The sequence below is a fragment of the Sorex fumeus genome, unplaced genomic scaffold, assembly GCF_029834395.1.
Source record: "Sorex fumeus unplaced genomic scaffold, SorFum_2.1 ptg000028l, whole genome shotgun sequence".
NCBI classification, from domain to species: domain Eukaryota; kingdom Metazoa; phylum Chordata; class Mammalia; order Eulipotyphla; family Soricidae; genus Sorex; species Sorex fumeus.
Window position 1 is genome coordinate 16,863,906 of NW_026606085.1, and position 20,096 is coordinate 16,884,001.

At 55.9% G+C, this 20,096-nt stretch overlaps 1 protein-coding gene across 1 annotated transcript in view; it reads right to left on the bottom strand.

Annotated features, from left to right (window-relative positions):
- The window catches only part of UBASH3B (ubiquitin associated and SH3 domain containing B), a 96,777-nt gene extending 76,952 nt beyond the window's left edge, over positions 1 to 19,825 (bottom strand). Inside the window, exon 1 of the mRNA XM_056115103.1 lies at positions 19,516 to 19,825. Within this exon, the coding sequence (XP_055971078.1) occupies positions 19,516 to 19,643 (128 nt within the window). The 5' untranslated portion in view covers positions 19,644 to 19,825. The remainder of the gene's footprint in view (positions 1 to 19,515) is intronic.
- Positions 19,826 to 20,096: the final 271 nt, after the last annotated feature.

Genomic DNA, 20,096 nt, shown 5'->3' on the forward strand with positions numbered 1-20,096 from the left:
TCCAGGCCCATCTGTTCTGGGGGACTGGTCCTTGACATTGAGTAGGGGAGTTTGTTCACAGGGAGATAATACACTAGGAACCCCTAAGGCCCTGCATCGATCCCCAGAACTGCCAGCAAGAAAAAAGAAGAACAAAAGGTGTTGGCAGGGGCAGGGCAGGTTGGAAAGCTGTTACTGGAATATTCCTGGGACAACAACAGGCTCTGATTCCTGGCCAGTGATTGGGAAAATAGCCCGATTATTGGAGTGCAAACATTTTAAGTGCTCCCGGGTGCCATTTGGCACTCGGACAAAAACCTCAGCGGTCCCCCAAACCTTCATCTTCAAAGTCGGGGGCTAATTACATGACGGGGGTGCTGACATTCTTTCTGCAAAGAGCGGGACTTTTTTCCTCTGCAATCAACAACTCTCCCTCCAGCTGACCCAGCAGAGTCGCCTAGGCCCTGTGGCCTGGTCTTTGGGTGAAAAACAATACCATCAACCACCCTGTTATTGGAACAGCCAGGGCAGGCCAGCAGGAGGAAGCCCCGCCCACGCAGTGGAGAACTGACAACCCTGTTGCAACTGATGTGAAAACAAGATAAGCAGAAACATCTGTCAACAGCCCTGGCCTCTGTGGAGTCGACAGAGACGGGAAGCCAGGCCAGTCACCTGCATGGCTGCCTGGACTCAGAAGTGAGCAAACCCAGACGACAGGGCCCAGGCGATGTGCCCAAGCTGGCCGTTAGCTGCAGCGCGTGTAGCTCCGTGGTGGAGCACGTGTCTTGCATGTAGGAGGTCCAGGGTTCAACCCCTAGACAGGGAGATAACCAAAAATACTTAAAAGAGGTTTTTTTTTGGGGGGGGGGGGTAGTGAGGGATCTCACCTGGCAATGCTCAGGGGTGACTTCTAGCTCTGCCCTCAGGAATTACTCCTGGCAGTGCTCAGGGGACCCTATGGAATGCCAGGGATCGAACCCAGGTTGGCCGTGTGCAAAGCAAAACATCCTACCCACTGTACTACCACTCCAGCCCCTAAAAGAGGCCTCGGGTGGCGGAATGCAGAAAGCATGAAGGTCCTGCCTCAGAGCGGAGGGACCTAAAGCCTCTGGGAGCACGTTCTCAGTGTTTGTCTGTCCTGATCTCGCCCCATCCCCCAGCTGACACTCTATGAAGCTCTGAATGACGCATCTGAACCCCCACCTTTGGCTTGACGGGGACCTGGGCACCAGGCACAGAGAGAAATGCTTCAAAGCGGTTCTGTTCTGAGGGGTGGATTGGGATGAATGAGAGTCCAAGCGATGCATTCCAGGCTCACAGAAGACCCTCAGGCATCGCTCGGGATCTGCAGACACTTGAGGAACATCAGGACAGAAGAAACATTGAAGGAACAGAAGAAAGTGCGCAGCGCCTCAGAGTGACGGACTGAGCTACTGCCAGGGACCCGCGACAGAGCCGGGGACGGCGCTTACAGACTCCACGCAGGCAGGGCAAGAGTTTCCGGGCTCCTTGGAGGCACCATCAACTGAGTGATGGTGAGAGTGAACAGAACAGAAGGGCGACAGGCCAGTGTTTGATGTTAAAGGTGCTCACTGGCGAACCGAGCAAATGCTAAGTGCCGAGCTCTAAGCTGGGAGGTGGGGTCTGCAAGCCCACACAACACACTTCCCACTGGCACCCAGGGCCCTGGCGGCCAAGCTTCCTATGTGTCTTTGACTGGGGCGGGGGGGGGGGGGGCGCTTTCCTGCCTTGGCATCCAGATTTCTAGAACTCAGATTCAGCTGCCTTAAACTCTGGTTTTTGTGTCCTCTCCGCCCCCACCACCAGCTTGGCCTCTAGGGTGTAATTACTCAATATTTTCTGTGGGAGGAAAGGAATGTCTGGCTGGAAATTATTTTCTAATTCGTATTTCTTGGCTCATATCAATTGCCAAAGTACCTGGAGTCCAGGTCAACCCAAACATGAAGCACGTTAACTTGATCGCTGACCTATAAAGGCGTTTAACTCTCCACCACCCTCTCTTCTTTAATTACCCCCACCACGTCAGGAGTCAGGTGCGCACATTCATGCCAATTTGCAGATGAGGAAATCTGGGCTTAGGGAGGTGCAGTCACTGGTACAAAGGTCTGGTAAGTGGAAAAGCCAGAAAAAGGAGCCAGACCTGAGAAGTCCTAAGGTCAGATGGATACTCTTGACTGTCTTTCTGCACCTTGTCTGACCCTATGGTCCTCCTCCATGGTCAGGAGCCCACTGGGGGGGGGGGGCCTCTGACTGCATGCGTGAGCCCCCAGATAGGCCCAAAGCGGAAAGCCCATCACTTGGCATTTGGATGATGGGGAATCTTCCTGCAAGGGGCAAAAGCAACTTCGAAACAGATGAACTCAATGAAAACACACTCTTAGGGTCAGGGAGTGTGGCTAAGGACAGCTCATGCCTGGCATGTGTAAGTGCCCGGGGTTCCAGCTCTGGCACTGCAATATCTGAAATAAACAAAATGCCCCACTTTAAAAAAGACAGTAGCAGCCAGCCCAGGGTTTGATCCTCAGCATCACATACGGTCTTACGAGCTCCAAGGAGCCCTGAACAATCTTTGAGCACAAGGCCAGGGGATAGCTTGAGCACTACCAAGTGTGACCCCCAAAACAATAATAATAATAATAATAAATATTTTAAAAATTGATTTAAGATTTTAAAGCTCAGGGCTGGAGCAATAGCACAGCGGGCAGGGCATTTGCCTTGCACATGGCCCACCCGGATTCGATTCCCAGCATCCCATAGGGTCCCCCGAGCACCACGAAATAATTCCTGAATGCAGAGCCAGGAGTAACCTCTGAGCATCATCGGGTGTGACCCCAAAAAAAGCAAATAAATAAACAAACAAACAAACAAACACTATCCTCCTGTTGTTCATCGATTTGCTCGAGCGGACCCAGTAACGTCTCCATTGTGAGAGTCATTGTTACTGTGTTTGGCATACTGAATACATCACAGGTAGCTTGCCAGGCTTTGCCGTGCAGGCAAGATACTCTCGGTAGTTTGCCGGGCTCTCCGAGAGGGGTGGAGGAATCGAACCCGGCTCCGCGGGGCTGGCTGTGCGCAAGGCAAACGCCCTACCGCTGTACTACCGCTCCAGCCCAAATAAATAAATAAATAAACATTTTAAAGCTGAGGGGAGTCCAGCCACGCCCCAGAGGGAGGAAGCCCTGTCTTAGACCATTTTTTCTCAGTGCTGATATTGCCCCTGGGTTCTGAACAGCAAGACAACTGCCGGATAATAGAGAACCAGTTTCTCGTGCCCAACCAGGGAGAGAGGGAAAGCGGACTTAGCCGCAGACATTTAAATCCTAAAAGCAGTGGCTTTATCCTACAAAAACCCAGCTTTGAACATTCGCCCGAGATGAAGGAGGGGGAGAGCAGGGAGAGTCACTTCAGGAAAGTTCCTTCCCCTGCCAGATAAGGTGCATAAGGCACACAGAACCCGTCTCGGCCAGAAGACGTAGCCATGTAAGTTGGCCATTCCAGGGCCTCCCGCGGGACCCAGGCTCCACTCTGGAAAGAGAGGTCGGCCTGTCTGGGGAGTAAGTGAACTGCATCCTCTCACACCGACTCCCTTTTTATTTGCTGGAAATCATCTTTGTCTAGGGAGAAAAATCCCAGATGGGGGAGGGATCCCGAAGGCTTTGCCACACATGGGTTCTAGGACCTGGAACCTGTTATTGAACCTCCAAACGTTATTGAACCTCCAAACGTTTAGGTTTTCAGCGCTTTGCACTCTCAAATGTGAGTGACTTGGACCCAAGCAGCACAATCTCCTGTCATTTCCAAAGGCCCCTAGGAGACAAAGCACCACGCCGAGTGACATGACGGGCCTGCCCCATCTAAGAGTGCCACTCTCTTGGCAAATGCTTGCCCAGCAGCTACGATAACTGTGTGGCCCAGCCCTTATTCATTAAGGCACACAACTGTATTTTTGGTTTCTTTATGTTGTTGTTGTTTGTTTTGCTTTTTGGGTCACACCCGGCGATACACAGGGTTGCTCCTGGCTCTGTGCTCAGGAATTACTCCTGGCGGTGCTTGGGGGACCAAATGGGATGCTGGGGATAGAACCAGGGCCAGTCGTGTGCAAGGCAAACGCCCTACCTGCTATACTATAGCTCCACCCCCAAGACACACAAGTGTAAAATACAAGGACAAAAATGAGTTTTGCAACCCGAGAGGGCTCAGTCCTTGACAGCCACAGTGCTTGAGTGGGTCACATAGGAAATCAGTGGAACTGGGAACCCAGAAGGTCTTGTTCAGGGATGCATAGGTCAGCGGCTCTCTATCAACCACGGTCCCATCTGCGGGTTGATGGCCCCATAACTGACTGGCTTGAGCAATATCTCATCTGAGGGGCCTCTGCGCTTCCGCTTTTCACCCGACCTGCTTCCTCCTGGCCTGCAGTGAAGCCACATACCACTCCAAAATTGAGAACACAATTCCACATCTTAGCTTCGAATGCAGGAAACGAACCAGCCAGACAGTAGGCAGACCATAAAGCTCCCCTGTGCAGAGCTCATCGTGCCCCTGGCACGGGCCTGAGTCTGTCCTGGGCTGGATGCTTAATAGAAGCCCCCTGGGAAAGCTTTGAAGGGGGCATTATTATCTCCACTCCACAAAAGATCCAAGCAAGGCTTTTTCCTCTCCTCCCGCTGCTATCTGGGAGACCTAAACGTACGTGTGGTGTGTGTGTGTGTGTGTGTGTGTGTGTGTTCATCACCTCCAAATGACCCAGATTTCCAAAAATAGGTCATTGATTAAAATGTATGTTCCTCTAATGGCATATTGGAAATGCACAAGAAGATCACACATGGGGCTAAGTCCATGTCTCCCGACAGGCCAGCGAGAAGAAAAGGGTGGACAAAGATGGACCTGGGCATCCCAGGGCTCCATCCTGGAGCAGCGTGCAGGCAGACGCCTCCAGCTGATAGGATGAGGGTGGCTGTGGGATGCTGGAGAGCGGGGCCCACCTCCCACATGTCCACCTGGCCTTGCACCTTGCCGCTTTCCTGTTCAGGGGAAGCAGGAGGGCTGGCGGCTAACCTCGTGCTCACCTGTGAGCAGAGAGCGAGAGGCTGTCGGTGTGTAGCCCCGGGCCGGGTCACCTCTGAGGTGTGGGCCTTTGGGCCTTTGTGTTTTGGACACAGTGCTTCTCCCTCAAGCCTGAATCTTTTCTTAAAACCTAGTTCCAGGGTGTCAATGGGCTGGACAGCCCGCCTGGACATGGCAGGGGGGAGAACTAACCCCACTCCCCAGGCCTGGTGTCTGAACGATACCCCCACAGAAAAGGCTCTGGCTGGGGCAAGTTTCTGGACCCCACAGCAAGAGAAAGATGCTTCTCAACCCTCCTCATGGGAAACAGAAGCTCAGAAAAGGCCGACTGGTAAGAACAGGGGGGCTGAGATCGGCTGGTGCTCACTGCGGTGCCCAAAAGTGGCTCCCGTGGACCCCTCAGTGCCTGGACATTCTCCCTGTCATGGGGGACCCTCCCGACCCTCTACAGCCGACGACTGGGGGGGTGGCGGCAGCGGATCAGAGGCGGGTCAGAGCCAGCGGACAGAGGCTCCACTGTACCAGCCGCAGATCAGGACTGAAGAAATCAAAACCACCACGATTAATTATTTAAAGAAAAGCAATTTGCCGGAGCCTCAGCGTGAGTCCACAGGCCCCGAGGAGGGTGTGCGCTCGGCCATCCACTCGCTCAGGGCTACCCTCCCGGCTTGGTCTCGGCAGCTGAGTCACAGCCGGCGGCTTTTTGGACAGTTGGGAGAAAGGGAGAGGAGGAGATGGGCCCGCTCTGCCTGACAGCTGGGCCACCCCGGGTGGCAATGATGAGTCAGACGCTGCTGCCGCCGCCGCACTCAGAGCACCAGGCTCCAGAGCCTTTGCAGGGCCCGGAGGCGGCCTGGAGGCTGCCCGGAGGGAAAGCTGGTGTGGTGGCACCGGGGCTGTCTCTGTGCCCCTCCCGAAAGTGCTTGGCAACCTGCCAGGCCCCCTCCAGACTCTGCAGGGCAGTGTGAGGTCCCCCAGTTCTGCGGAGATCGAGCTAGCAAGAGGGAAGAGCACTGTGTGCATGTGTGTGCATACAAGTATCAGATGCGTGTGAGTGAGTGCATGTGTGTGCTGCATGAACATGAGCATGCGATGCATGTATCAGGATGTGTGCACACCCTGTGTGTGATCATATGCACTGTGTACGCGTGAGCATATGTTGATGTGTAAATATGTATGAACCTGTGGGCATGTGTATGTATGTGCATGCTCACACATGAGCACTGCACGTGAGAGTAGACACACGTGTGGACTGCACATGTATAAGCATGTGTGAGCATGTGAGCACTGTCAGCATTTCTAAGGATGTGTGCACCACACAGCTGAACAAATGTGTATGTGTGTGAGCACGTCTATGCATGGGTGCACAATGACATGCCGCCCAGGAAGCTGCTGTGACTGTGACTCTCTCCCACGGGGGGCCCTTTGCTGGAGGCCAGGTCTGGGTGTCAGCTGTCATTTTGTCTTTCCAAGAAAGCCTGCAGGCTGGGAGGTTACTGATGGAAGGCAGGGGACAAGTCTCCTAAAGTCTGGGGTCCAGCAAACGACAGCTCCTGGCTCTGCACAAGCTCCCAGAGAAGACTGTCTTTATGCTTTTAGTTTCACGTGATATTCAAAAAAGAAAAAGAAAAGAAGGAAGGAAGGGAAGAAGGGAGGAAGGGAGGAAGGGAGAGAAGGAAGGAGGAAGGGAGAGAGGGAGGGAGGTAGGGAGGGAGGGAGGGAGAGAGGGAGGGAGGAAGGAAAATTTTGTGGCAGGTAAGAAATTCAAACCACAGGGCCCGTGGACAAACTCCCTGGAACCAGACCGCCTCACTTGCTCAGACATCTTCCATCTGCTTTTGCAAAAGCAAAAGTTAAGCAGTTGCCACGGCGACCGTGGAGAGGCCAGAACCTGAAATATTTATTCTTGGGTTCGTTCCAGAGCTCGCTGACCACTGGCTCTGGCTCGGGGTGCCCCCGACGCTAACACAGCCTGCCCGGCTCTGGGAGCGCGTGGAAAGGGAGCTGCTAATTTCGTAGAGACCTAGGTTGGGGCTGTGCATCTCGCCAGGGCTCCTGGCTTGCAGCTTCAGCCGCCGGGTGGGGGACCACAGCACGGGCGGCAAGTCTGGCCTCTCGGGACCATCCGTCCACGCCACCACCTTGCTCAGGCCCCGAGGCATCTCAGCAGAGTTCTCAAAAGGAACAGGACTCCACTGGGGGGCCAAACCCATCCTTCCTGCTCCAGCAGCACCGCTGAGTGGCATGAGTGCCCAGAACACACGCTCTGGGGAACACACGTGCCCCTCGGGCCCCCCTCTCCCCTCCACTGCCACATGCTACACACAACTCGCCTCCTTGCTTAAAACATCACCTCCACCCCACACCCCTGCCACACACCCAACGGTCCAACTTTTGCCTTTCGCACCCCACTGAAGGCCAAATAAATCACCCAGGACCACCCAGCACACGAAGAGCTAAGACGCCAGCCCCTTCCCACGCTGGGGAACTCGGGGAGCAGGGTGAGGGCCCACGGCATAGAGAGCTGTACCCAGGGGCTGACCAGGAAGACGGGCCAGCAGGGGAGTTGTGAGGGGACCCCAGGGAGAGGTCGGCCGCAGGCAGGCGCGTCATTTGTCCCTCTATCTTCTGTGGCTTGTTTATTAGTCACCTGGACCCGGAGGAATGTGGGCCGGCCAGCCTGACCTCGGCAGAGACCACAAAAAAAAAAAAAAAAAACAGGGTGCAGCTTGACCCTCAGTAGGCCCAGCCACCGGGAGAGCCGGGCAGGACAGAGGTGGCAGAAGAGGGGAGAGCGTGAACAGGACATTCACAGTGTGGCCAAGCGCCCACCTGCCCGGACAGCATATCAGCCCGCTCCTGTGCTGAACTCACAGGCCACTACATGGCCTCCCTGGGGTGCCCTCCCAGGCTCAGGCTACAGCTCTCTCTCCCCCATCCCCGAATATCCCGAGGGAACTGGGAGACGGGGCTCTGGGGAAGTCAGTCTTGGAGGCAGCGATGGGGTCACTGCATGGTCCCACAGGCCGCGCATCCTTAGGAGAGAGGCATGAGATCTCCCTCCCCTGTCCCACCCTCTCCTCTCACCGCCAGGGAAGAAAGCCACCAAGCCACAAGCCTGGCCCGGGCTCCTCCTCACAGCTCTGCCCCACTGGACCATGATGTAGGCCTTCAGCTTCCAAAACAGTGGTGGCTGCCAGGGCTGTGTAGCCCTTGGGTCAGTGACCATGGCAGACAGCTGCAGGTCGAGCCCCTCTGCCCTCAGCCCAAGGAAGCGCAGGGATGAGTCTAACCAGGACCCAGGGGTGATCGAATGAATGACACATTAACAAAGGAGATGATCTTAAGCACCAGGAAAAGTGAGAAGATGCACATGCCAATGGTTCACGGGCACATGATCTGGAGGGCAGGGGCACAAGGGGCGGGGGTGCTCTCAAGGGGGATGACGCTACATGGTGGGGGACCCCGAGGGGCGGGGGAGGTGTGGGGACACACAGGCTCCCAGATGCCAGCGGATGGCGGAAGCCAAGCATGAGACCAGGAAATGACACTTTATTATTTTTTTTTTCTTGAGGCCTCAAGCTTCTTTCCTCCTGCTTTCCTCCACTAGACTTTATTCAGTGCCAGCCTCCTCTCGGCTTGGTGGGGGCTGGTTCCAAGATCAGACCCGCAAGCCTGGGGGTTCCTATTCCAGTTCCACAGCTCACTAGCTGCGTGGTCTTGGGCCAATTAAAAAATTCATCGTCTCGGCGCATGTGCAGCCTAAGTCCAAGTGCTGCTTGTGCTCATATGGCTGAACTCGTGTGCTGCCTGCATCTCCCCTCTTGAGATGTGTACTGGGGCTTTCTCCATCCTGGGAGAAGACCGGGTTATCTCTTGAACGCATTACTCTCTTTTCGCTCCCTCCTTCCCCTTTCTCAAAAACTCCAAATAAAGTCTGTTCTTCCTTACAAGAAAAAAAACTCATTGACTCCATTTTCTCATCTGTAAAATGGGGGCAATAAGCACTCCCATCTGAGAGAGTTGTTGTGAAACATAAATGAAACAATGGATACACCTGAAATGTTTGTGAAGTGGGGATGTGGCACCATAGCACTGGGTGAAGCTTAGCTGGGGAGATTTGCTGCCGGGATGGCAGTGACGGGAAGGAAGAAGGTGAGGGGGAGAGACACGAGGCAATCAGCAACAGGAAGGGCAAATGAGAAGATAATGGGCCTTGGTTCTGCGAGAAAGCAGAACGGAAGAGGAGAGCCTATCCAGGCACCTGCCAGGGTAGAAAGACCAGCACCACCATCCTGGTCCCCACAACCTGTGAGTATGTTACTTTTCAGGTGAAATAAGAGGCTCTTTGCCGATACGATAGAGCCACGGACCTTTCTTGCACTGGAGGGAGGCCCTTATTATGGAGAAACTGAGGCACAGAGTTAGGAAAGGGGAGCTGGAGAGCGACACCCTCAGGATGGCAGAAGGTCAACTAGCCACGGGACACGGGGGGCTACGGAGAGCCAGAGGCCAGGAAACAGCCCCACCCCCACCCCCCTGAAGCACTGGGCACTACATCACCTGGACCTGAGCAACAATGCCCGATGCACTTCCGACCTCTGACCTTCACAGCCACATGGCATGTGCCGATTCCGGCCACGGAACTTTCCAGTGTGTTCGGGCGCGCAGAGCGAACTATTAGGCATGCCTCTCTGGCCACGTGCTGGATTTCACAAAACCTCTCGTATTTCACAAAAACTACTTGCTCACTTAGGATGACTCACATCCCCGAATCTCCAAGGAGATGAAGTGGAAACGGGAGCTTCCTGGGGGAAGTGTCCGCTGTGACAGAACCGCCTCTAGGCCGGTTCCTCCATGGCTGGCTCTCGTGGGATCGGCACCCGGCTGGGGTGCGCCCCACTAACCCCCAGATGCCCCGCCAGACCACCAGCTCGCAGGCTGCCCCATGGGCCTCCGAGGCGCTGGGCCCCGGTATCACCAGGCCCGAGCGGCCGAGTTCTAGTGTCGCCCGTTGTGATTCGCATCACTCTTACGTGCTGGCCTCCTTTAGATCCATCCAGCCCTTAGAAATGGCGTGTTGAAAACCACATCCTCTGAAAGCCACAGATCCAGAACCTGAACCCCCCCTCACCCCGACGGCCGTCTCCTCCCCACCACGGCAGAGCACAGCCCCTGTGTGGGTGAGGGGGGACCCTGATGCTAGGGCCGTCTTAACACCTGCTCCTCCCCCCAGCATGACACCCCCCCCCACCCTGCACCCTAGTCCATTCTCAGGGGTGGCCACTCCAGCAGGGCCCTCTGCCAGGAGACCACGATTCTCCTCTGCCACTGAGTTCGAGGAAGCAGGATGAGTCTCGTCCAGATGCTGAGTGGTCTCTGCCGCTCCTCAACCACAGTCCCCACCCCGACGGCACACAATCCGCTTCTCAGAGCCCTGGTCTGGGCTGGGGGACAGTTCAGAGTGCGGGTCTGAGGCTCCGTCGACCCAGAGGAGTGACTCTGCTCACATCGGGGAGAGCCACGTCCCGAGACCAAGTCTTCTTCTAGTGTTTCTGAGGTTCTAGCTCTGTGGGGCTCCCTCCCAGCCCCATGTCGAACTACTTGATTTCAACAGGGCTAGCAGAAGGAAGCTAAAACTCCGTCCTGCCAGGGTCCAGAGACTAACAAATGAATCTCAGAACAGAGCAGTTTTGCTGCAGAGAGGTCTCCGGACTCTAATTATTCAAAATTTTAGGATTCCAGAAGCACACGGCCACTTTCACGCGGCCGTGCGACATCTCATGCTATTCATAATAAGCACTATAGCACTGTCCTCCTGTTGTTCATCGATTTGCTAGAGCAGGCACTAGAAACATCTCCATTGTGAGACTTGCTGTTACTGTTTTTGGCATATCGAATACACCACAGGTAGCCTGCCAGGATTTTGCCATGGTGACAGGATACTCTTGGTCACTTGCCAGGCTCTTTGAGAGGGGTGGAGGAATCGAACCCGGGTCGGCCACGTGCAAGGCAAATGCCCTACCCACTGTGCTATCGCTCTAGCCCCATAACAGGCAATACAAAATAAATTATCTAGCATCTGCCTGAGGGGTAGGCTTGATGGTGGTGGGAAAATTTGAAATAATGGTGGTGGGAAGGTTGTAATGGTTGTGGGATTGGTGTCCAATATTGAATGTAATCAGTTATTGTGAACTACTTTATGAAAACTAAAATTTAAAAAAATAAAATAAAAATCCGTCCTGCCTTGTGCGTGACTCTCAAAGCAGAGGCACGTGATGTCGATGGTGTGGTGGGTTATCAGCGACTTTGCAGGGGATGAATCATCCCCGGGGCCAGGTCTGTGGCAGCGGAAGGCCTACAGCCACCTGAACTAACTGTGTGCTTCGGCTCTGACGCACTCTTACCCGCAGACATTGTCTGTCTTTGATCCCTGGCAAGCAGGGCTGGGCAGTGCCATCACTCACTAGATGACCATTTCAAATACCTTGATTAGGTCTTCCACTTATTCCCTCCTCCCTATTTCTTCTGGGGCACCATAACCCCCCCCCCCATCCTTTCCCCTCCATACCTGCACTGGTCTCGGGGGTCATCGTGGAAGTGACATACCCCAGTGTACAAGTCCCCCGTGGCACTTAGAAACCTGGGGAAAAGCTTTTCTCAGGAACAGAGAATCCTTCTAGGCCCCGCTGGGGGACACTGTGTGACTCTCCAGGCCTTGTGGACAGAGAAGGAGAGAGGGAGGGCCAGACTGGGAGTTCTGTGTGCCACAGCACAGCCCGGGGATGGGCGACCCCAGCTTCCGGCACTGAGTGGCACGCAGTGACGAGCAGAGAAGATCTGGGGAATCAGGAGAAACGGGGAAGGAGCTCTAGCCAGGGTGCAGGGGACCTCGGCAGTTTCCAGTGAGGATGGAGCTCCACAGTTCCAGCCCTCAGCGGAAGCTGCAGTCAAAACAGCATCAGGGGTCCAGGTCCCCAGGAGGTCCCCTGGGCTAGGGAGTCAAAGAGGATTTACCAGAAGCCTCAGAGAGCTCTGGAATTTCCCTTTGGGGAACGGTCACATTCAAGGATTTTACCCACTTTGAAACTGCAAAGGAGAGAAACTTGGTTGACTGGAATTGTTTGTAGGAATCCTTGGTCCCAGTTTCCTTCTGGGCCATCTGTCTCCTTCAGCCACCTCTTTGCCTTGGTGACCTGCTGACCTCCCCAGCTTCTTCCCAGGGGGGGGGGGGGGCTGGGTCTCTCCCTTTCCTCCACGTGGCCCCCACTCCCAGGCCTCTGCCCACATCCATCCCCAAGTCTCTCACTCTAGCCGAACCCTCCTCCGAGCTCTAGAATGACACCTGTACCATTTGGGAACCCCTAAAACATGTCTCGGACCAAACTCATCACCCCTTCCTCTCGCCCCCCCCCCCTCCTTGGTTAGTATTGTCCTCAGCTCTCGAGCCTTCCAGGCTGGAGCCCCTGGCCCACCCGTCTGCTCCCCGACTTGAGTTATAACTTGGACAGCCCATAAATCCCATCGACGGCTCTTCCTGAGTCCATGCCTGGACGCCCACCTCTGGGTAGCTTCCACACCTGATTCTCTGTCCCCCCACCGGCCCCCTGCTGTCCTTCAGCCCCCCAGGGCATGAGGTGGCCCCTGCTCTCACCTCCCAAACCTCCTCCCCTGTGGCTCTTCCCTTCCCTCTCCTGGCTCTACAAAGCCTCTGGTCACCACTGAAGACCAGCCCACTGGCCACCTCTTCTGCTATGCCCAGCCCTCCAGGGGCACCATCCTTTCTCCCATGGTCCTAGAGTTATTTTTCCAAACCTCTACTATGGTACTAATGAGCATCAGTAATGCTACTAATATAACTGTTCTGTGTATCCATCATACTTATGGTTTATGTCTTTCCTTTATTTGTGGTGGTGGCAGGGAGTAGCTTGGGGCCACACCCAGCAGTGCGCATGGACCAATCCTGGCTCCATACTTAGGGGGATCTCCCCTGGTGGTGCTCGAGGGGACCATGCAGTGCCAGGGATGGAACCCAGTCCACTGTGCTCTCTCACCAGCCCTATATCTTTCCTTGGAAATGCCCAGTGGAAGAAGGAATACACTCATGTCCACTCCGAAGTGAGGTCCAGCTACGGGCTCAGCTTCTTCTCTCAGTGGCCGGAATTTTCCCCTTTTTCTCGGGGCTGAGAGTAATAGGGCGTTAAGCTGGGGTGGGAGCTGGGGCGGGGGCTGGCGTGAGAAGTGGGGTTGATGAACAGGATGATTCGAGAACCTCAGGCCGGAATGGCCAGACTGCCTCTCTGTCGTCATCTGAATGTACGGCTGCAACCAGACATCATCTGAACTTCTGCTCTCCCCTTGAGGAGAGGATTCACATCAGGGGCGCTGTCTGCACAGGATTTCCTCCCGTCCTCTCACACAGATACCACCTCTAACTCCTCTAACTCATGCAGAACATTCACCAAGCTGTATCAGAGTTTCCATCTTGCGCACCCCGTAGTTGGTCCCCCGAGGGTGGAGATATAATCTAATTATCACTGTACTCCCAACTCCCATTATCATAAACTCGCAGAGTTGCCCGGAAAGAACTGGGGAAGGGTTTAATACATTTTCTACAATTGGCGTCACCCAAGGCAGGATTTTCCTTATCATGTTCTTCAAGGACCGGAGTTTTCAAACCAGGTTACAGGAGGCCCTCAAATGAAGACGGTTGCCCATGGCAGAGCGAAACCCTGATTCCATGGAGGGATGCAGGAATGACCCTGCTGGCTTCAAAAGATGGTGTTTCCTAAGGCTTAAGGAAGAAGAGAGAGAAGAGAGAAGAAAGGGAGGGGAGAGAGCCAGGAAGAGAAGCAAAGCCAAGGAAGTCAAATGTCTTCGGACTGAGAGAGCTTTCAGCACAGGTAAAACCTGATGAAGTCAAAAAGGAAACTGCACAGGAGAAACATCTGAGAATGGCTGACAGAACAAGACAGCGGACACCAACAAGCTCAGAACTCCAGCAGCGTGTGTGTGTGTGTGTGTGTGTGTGTGAGAGAGAGAGAGAGAGAGAGAGAGAGAGAATATGTACATCATATATGTGGGCACATGTGTGGATGTCTGTGTATACTGGCAACATGAACACATTCATGATGCGTGTCTGGGCAGATATTCATATGCATGTGTGCGTATACATGTGGACGTGTGTGTATATGTGTGTGTGAACATGTACATCGGTGGGCACATGCGTGGATGTCTGTGTATACTGGCAATATGAATACATTCATGATGTGTGTCTGGGTGGATAGTAATATGCACGTGTGCTTATACATGTGGATGTGTGTGTGTGTGTGTGTGTGTGTGTGCGCACATACACGTGCAAGTAAATGAACTGTTTATAAAAGCAAGTTTCTCTGCTCTTCTACCCAACACGAAAGTATAAACTTTGAGTCTGGAGACAGTACAGTGGGGAGGGCACTGGCCTTGCAGGCAGCTGACCTGGGTTCAACCCCCAGCATTCCACAGGATCCCCTATGCACTTTCAGGAACGATTCCTGAGCATCGCCAGGTATGGCCCCAAACAAACAAACAAAAACCCCCAAATGAAAGTATAAACATTTAGAGAAAGAAAGCACCATGGATCTTCCTGAACGGGTCAGAGCCACCTGATCTGATTCACAGAGATGCTTTATCAGACAGCCTGATCAGGTGAGGGACAACTGAGCCATCACTTCCTTTGTGCTCCGGCCTCCCTGGAAATTTCCAAACGGGGTGGGTCCTTCAGCTGCTGCCCCTTCCTCAAGCCCCTCCCCCCCCCACACAGCCCTGTGTGCGGCAGGAGCCTCGACCGGGCAGAGTTCATAGCCAGGGGTCCTGGGTCCTGATTACAGTAAAGTTTATGCTTCCCCAGGAATAGTTACCTCAATAAATGGGGGGCTGTCGAGAGGGGAGCCAGACCCGATTAGGGTCTCAGCCTTGCTCCAGACAGGGAGATCCTCTCCTGAATTCGCCCTGTGCTTGCAACATGCAAGGAGGTGATCAGTGGTCCCTTCTCTATCCCAAAGGGACCTCTAGGACAATGACGGTTGGGAGGGATGGCTCTGGATGGCAGAAGCATGCTGGAAGTGGCTAAAGGAACCAACACAATGGCCTCTCAGTGTCTGTATTGCAAACACAACGCCCAAAAGTAGACAGAAAGAGAGAAAGAAGAAAAGTGCCTGCCATAGAGACAGGTTGGGGTTGGGGAGTGGCAGGAGGGAAAATGGGGACATTGGTGATGGGAAATGTCCACTGGTGGAGGGACAGCTGTTGGAACACTGTATGACTGAAACCCCATCATGAACAGCTTTGTAACTATGTAGCTCACAGTGATCCAATAATAAAAAAAAAATTTAAAAAGAAAAGGTGATCAGGTTCCCAGTGGAAAATGAAACTCATCCCACTGGCCCTCAGTCTCTCACACTGTGACGCCTCCATTTATTCCCTTTATTTGCTCTCCAGAAAACCAACAGTCACAAAGAGTTTTCTCTCACGGCAGTAGAGAGGTATTGGACAATAAAGCTCTGAGAGAACAATACAAGAAAAGCCAAGTATTCTAGGATGGAAATTCACTCAGGAAGCAGGGAGAGCGTCTTGGTGCCAAGGGCACTTGTGCCTCCCACCCCGAGTCTCCAGGAATGACAGGGGTCTTAGAAGTGGGTGGCTTCAATCCCCCACCCTTCATGTTTGGGAGAGAAAAGCATGAGTGTCAGTAAGGCTCTGTGAGGAGAGGCCAGGGCCAGGGAGAGAGGGCAGGGCTGAAGCAAGACTGAGGCAGGGCAGGCAACAGATGCGGCAAGGATGACTTGGGATAGGTATTATATAGGACAGGTAATGATGGGACAGGTATTTCACAGGACAGGTGCAATACAGGGGTAGGTATTATACAGGGCATGTAAGTATTGTAAAGGACGGATATTACATGGGGTAGGTATTATAAAGGACAGGTTTCACAAGGGGCAAGAATTATAAAGAGCAGATACTCTAAAGCACGAGAATACCATGGGACAGAATTATAAAGGGCAGATACTATAAAGGACAAGTATTACACGAGACAGTTATTATAGAGGACAGATACTATACAGGACAAATATTCCATGGGACAGGTATTACAGCAGGGGATACTGTAAGGCACAGGTATCCCATGGGACAGGTATCATAGCAGGAGATACTATAAAGCCTAAGTATTACACGGGGCAGGTATTACACGCCTGTATGTTCACACTCAGGTATGATAAGGGGCAGATGCTATAAAGAACAGGTATCACGCGGGACAGGGCCATACAGGCCAGGTGCAGCCCTGTTGAAAATCTGACGGAAACTGAGGCAGGGGCTGAAGGAAGGCTCTAAGTAGGTTCTGCTGTGGTCAGGAGCTGAGCGTCTACGCCTGCCCCAGTGTCCTAGCCAGCCCCTCTCTCAGGCCTCAGAAATACTGCGAGGTCTTTTGCTGCTGACAAAGTTCTGGCCACAGGTGGCCTCCACCAACGCACCAAAACAAAGCGGAAGGCCAGGGTGTGTATCGCCACGGATGTCTCACATTCGATTTGTTCAGCTGGCCCGAAGCTACCCAGAGATAAGCACCTCGCCCCAGAAACCACAGGCCAGTGGAGAGACTGAGGGCGGCGGTGGTCGGAGTCCAGGCCCCAGCACAGCTTCGGCCTGTTTCTGCCGCCATCCTGTAGCCTCGCTCCGGGCCCGGCACCATCTCCAGGGGTCCGTGCACACATTCTCCCTCCCCCTTCCCACCGACCTCCCGACCAGTCTGGATGAAGGTAGACTCTTATGTTTAGAATTTTGGGGCCAGGAAGGAACTCGTAGATATGCAAAGAAAACAGTGCACAGGGGAGCGGTGGGAGGGGGGGATGGAGGGAAATTTTGAGCTTCTGCAAATTTTCTACCTGTTGTCTCCCTCCTACCCCCTTATTCCAGCTCCCAACACACCGACTCAAGCCAAACAGCCTGTAAAAGGTACCGCTTCTCAGTCTGTCGCGTGGCAGGCCCGGCCACACACACACACACACCCCAGCAGGTCTCAGCTGCACCCCAGTTCACAGAACAGGAGGGGAAAACGGAGCACTGTTCTAGAAGCAGCAAGACAGAAAGCAGACCCTCAGCTCACCTCCCAGGCCCAGGTCCCGCTGCACAGCTGTCAGTCACTGACAAACAGCAGCATCATCCCTAAGGCAGGTGGGGAGCCCTGGGGGCATGGCCATTTGTCCCAGGCTTGGCAGGGCGTGGCCGGGCTGGGACCGCTCCTGGGGCCCAGCCAAGGCTTCTTCTAGTGCCTTAACAGACCGAGGTCAGTGCAGGGTAGAAACCAGAGGTCTGGCTGCTATCCTTCCTGCTCAATCCTCCTCCCATCCCAGAAGCCATCACTACCCCTACCTGCTCCAAAATCTCCCTCCAGGTTTACAGCCAGAAGAAGCAACATCCCAGGACCACGCCCAATGTCCTCAGGGTCTTTCTAGTCAAACCTCCATGATGAAGAGGACAGTAGACAAGCCTCCCTTCCTCTGACCTGCCCGGCCCCACCCAGGGGAAGGCTGGTGGCCTCTCCCTCTCCAGGGTGAGGGAGAGAAGTAGAAGCCAGATGGGGACCAGATCAGAGACAGCCTGCGTTTCCACCGATCAGATAGACACTGAGAGAGCGGGAGGAGGAAAGTCCCAGGATGCCGGGTCAGAACCAGCCATCGGCCCAAATCTGGCCAGGCCCTGAGCTCTGGAACCCGCCAAGGGTACCATCTGGAGGATGCGTAGACTCTGAACACAAGCACAGATGTGTCCCCCAAGATGGACCCTTGGGGACCTGCTGGGCCCCTGAAGGCAAGCTCAGGTGTGTCCTTCCCGAAGAGAGGCCGAGGGGGCATCACCCCAGGAAAGGTGGCGGGGGGCTAGGGAGATGGAGATCGGGGTGGTGCAGCAGGAGGAGGCAGGAGGCGAGGAACGGATCTCTCCTAAGGAACCTAACCCTGCCCACCCCTGGACTTCAGCCCAGAGACGCCGATATGACCCCTGGCCCCAGAATTAGGACAGAATAAACAGAAACAAGGAACCAGAGCAGCGCCCGTGCCTGTGAACAGGCCACAGAGAGTTGCTCCCAGCATTTTGTCCACAGAGCCCCCCACTCCCAGAGCCCGGGCACGATGCCCATGGAGCTCACCCATTGTCCAGGGTTTGAGTCCCACAGGCTCAACTTCCTGTCCTAACTGACCCCCAACCAGCCATGCCCCCTTCTCCAGTCCTTTCTCCAGCTGGGTCAAAGAGGGCCAACCTTTCTCAATGGCTGCAAAAGGATGAGACCTTCGGTGCAGGCAAGGTGCTGGGGACAGTATAGACTGGAAGTGCAGGGTGGGGGGGATGTGGCGGGGGTGCTGGATTGGGAAGCAGACCACCCCACCTGTTACCACCGGCCCAAGGACACCTGCTCTAGGTGAAAAGTAGTTCCTTTGGAGCCGGTAGGAGTTCTCCTTCGCTTAAGCATCACCTGCCTGGAAAGCAACCGTGATCCCCATGCTGATCACGCTCAGAAGAAGCAGGAGTAGGGCATGGCGCTAAACCTGCAGGCTGGCCCGTGGACCCCTAGCCCGGCGCTGAGTGTGCACGCCCCTCTCTGAGGCTCCGGGTGAGGACAAGGGATACCTCCTCCCGGGAACAGCCCCCAGACAGAAACACCAACCAGTCCCTCTCCGGGACCCCCAAGGCCACTCCGGTGGGTCCCCCGCGCGGAGGTGGGGCGGGGGAGGGGGTAGATTCTGTGTGCGCGAGTTTCCAGGCTGGTGAGCAAAGAGCCCACTGGGATGGAGGGGGTGTTGGGGTGGGGGGAAACAGGATCTCCGGACGGAAAAAAGGGGGCGGAAACCCCCCTGGGGAAGGCGGCTCTTCCTGCTCAAGTTTGCCCAACTCTCAAGCTCAGGTGCTGGCCGGGAGCAGCGCCCCCGCGGGGCCCGGGCCTCTCGGCCCAAGACCCCCCTACCCGTGGGGGGAGGCGGCCGCGGGATCATCGCAGACGCCGCCCGCCCGCCTCCTCCGGGCAGGAAGCGCTTCTCCTTCTCCTTCCCTCGTCCCCAGCAGCGCGCGCGCGGCGACACCCCCGCGCCGCCTCCTCGGAGCGCGCGGGCGACACCCCGGAGCCCCCGGACACCCCGAAGATCCACCCCCCACCCCGGGCCGGGCGGTGCGCGGCGGGGTCCCGAGCCCCCTCCCCTGCCACCCTGCAGCCCGGAGCGGCCCCGGAGACCTCGGGGGTAGAGGGAGGGGGGGACGACGACACAGCGGGAAGCCGGGGACGCGCACCCCCGCCCGCAGCGCGCCGCCCCCGCGCCCCGGCCCGCCCCGTGGGCACCCAGGGGGGCACCCGGGGGGCGCCGCCGCCGCGGGCCCGGCGAGCCGGAGCGAAGCCGAGGGCGCGGCGGGCGGGGGTCCACTTACGCGCGGGCTCGGGGGAAGCCCATGGACAGCAGCACGTCCAGCGCCGAGCCGTGCCGGAGGGTGCCGGGGCGCTGCTGGCGGGCCCGCCGCGGGGTCACTCTGCTGTACAGCTCCTCGCGCGCGGCCATGGCCAGGGGTGCGGGCGCGGCCGGGCTCAGCGCGCTGCCATGGCCCGCCGGGAGGGGAGGCCGCGCTCCGAGCTGCCCCCGCCGGCCGGGCTCGGGCGCTCCGGGGACGGGCAATGAGTAATTTTTGAATGGATCAAAAAGGAAAAGGCAGCCCGGGGGGCCGGCCCGGCCGCGCCCGCCCCGCGCCGCCCCGCCCCTCTCTTAAAGCGGCCGGGCGCGCCGGGGAGGGGCGGGAGGAGGCTTCTGGAACCCGGACGCGTCCCGAGCGAGCGAGCGGCGCGCTCCAGCCTGGCTGGTAAGGGCCCGCGGGGTCTCCGGGAACCGGGTTGCGAGTGTCAGGGAGCCTTAGGGGCGAGTGCATGGTCGGGGGTGCCACCAGACCACCCCCCATTGGCCCCCAGACAAGGGTCAGAGCCGTAGCACAGCAGGGAGGGCGTTTGCCCTGCACGCAGC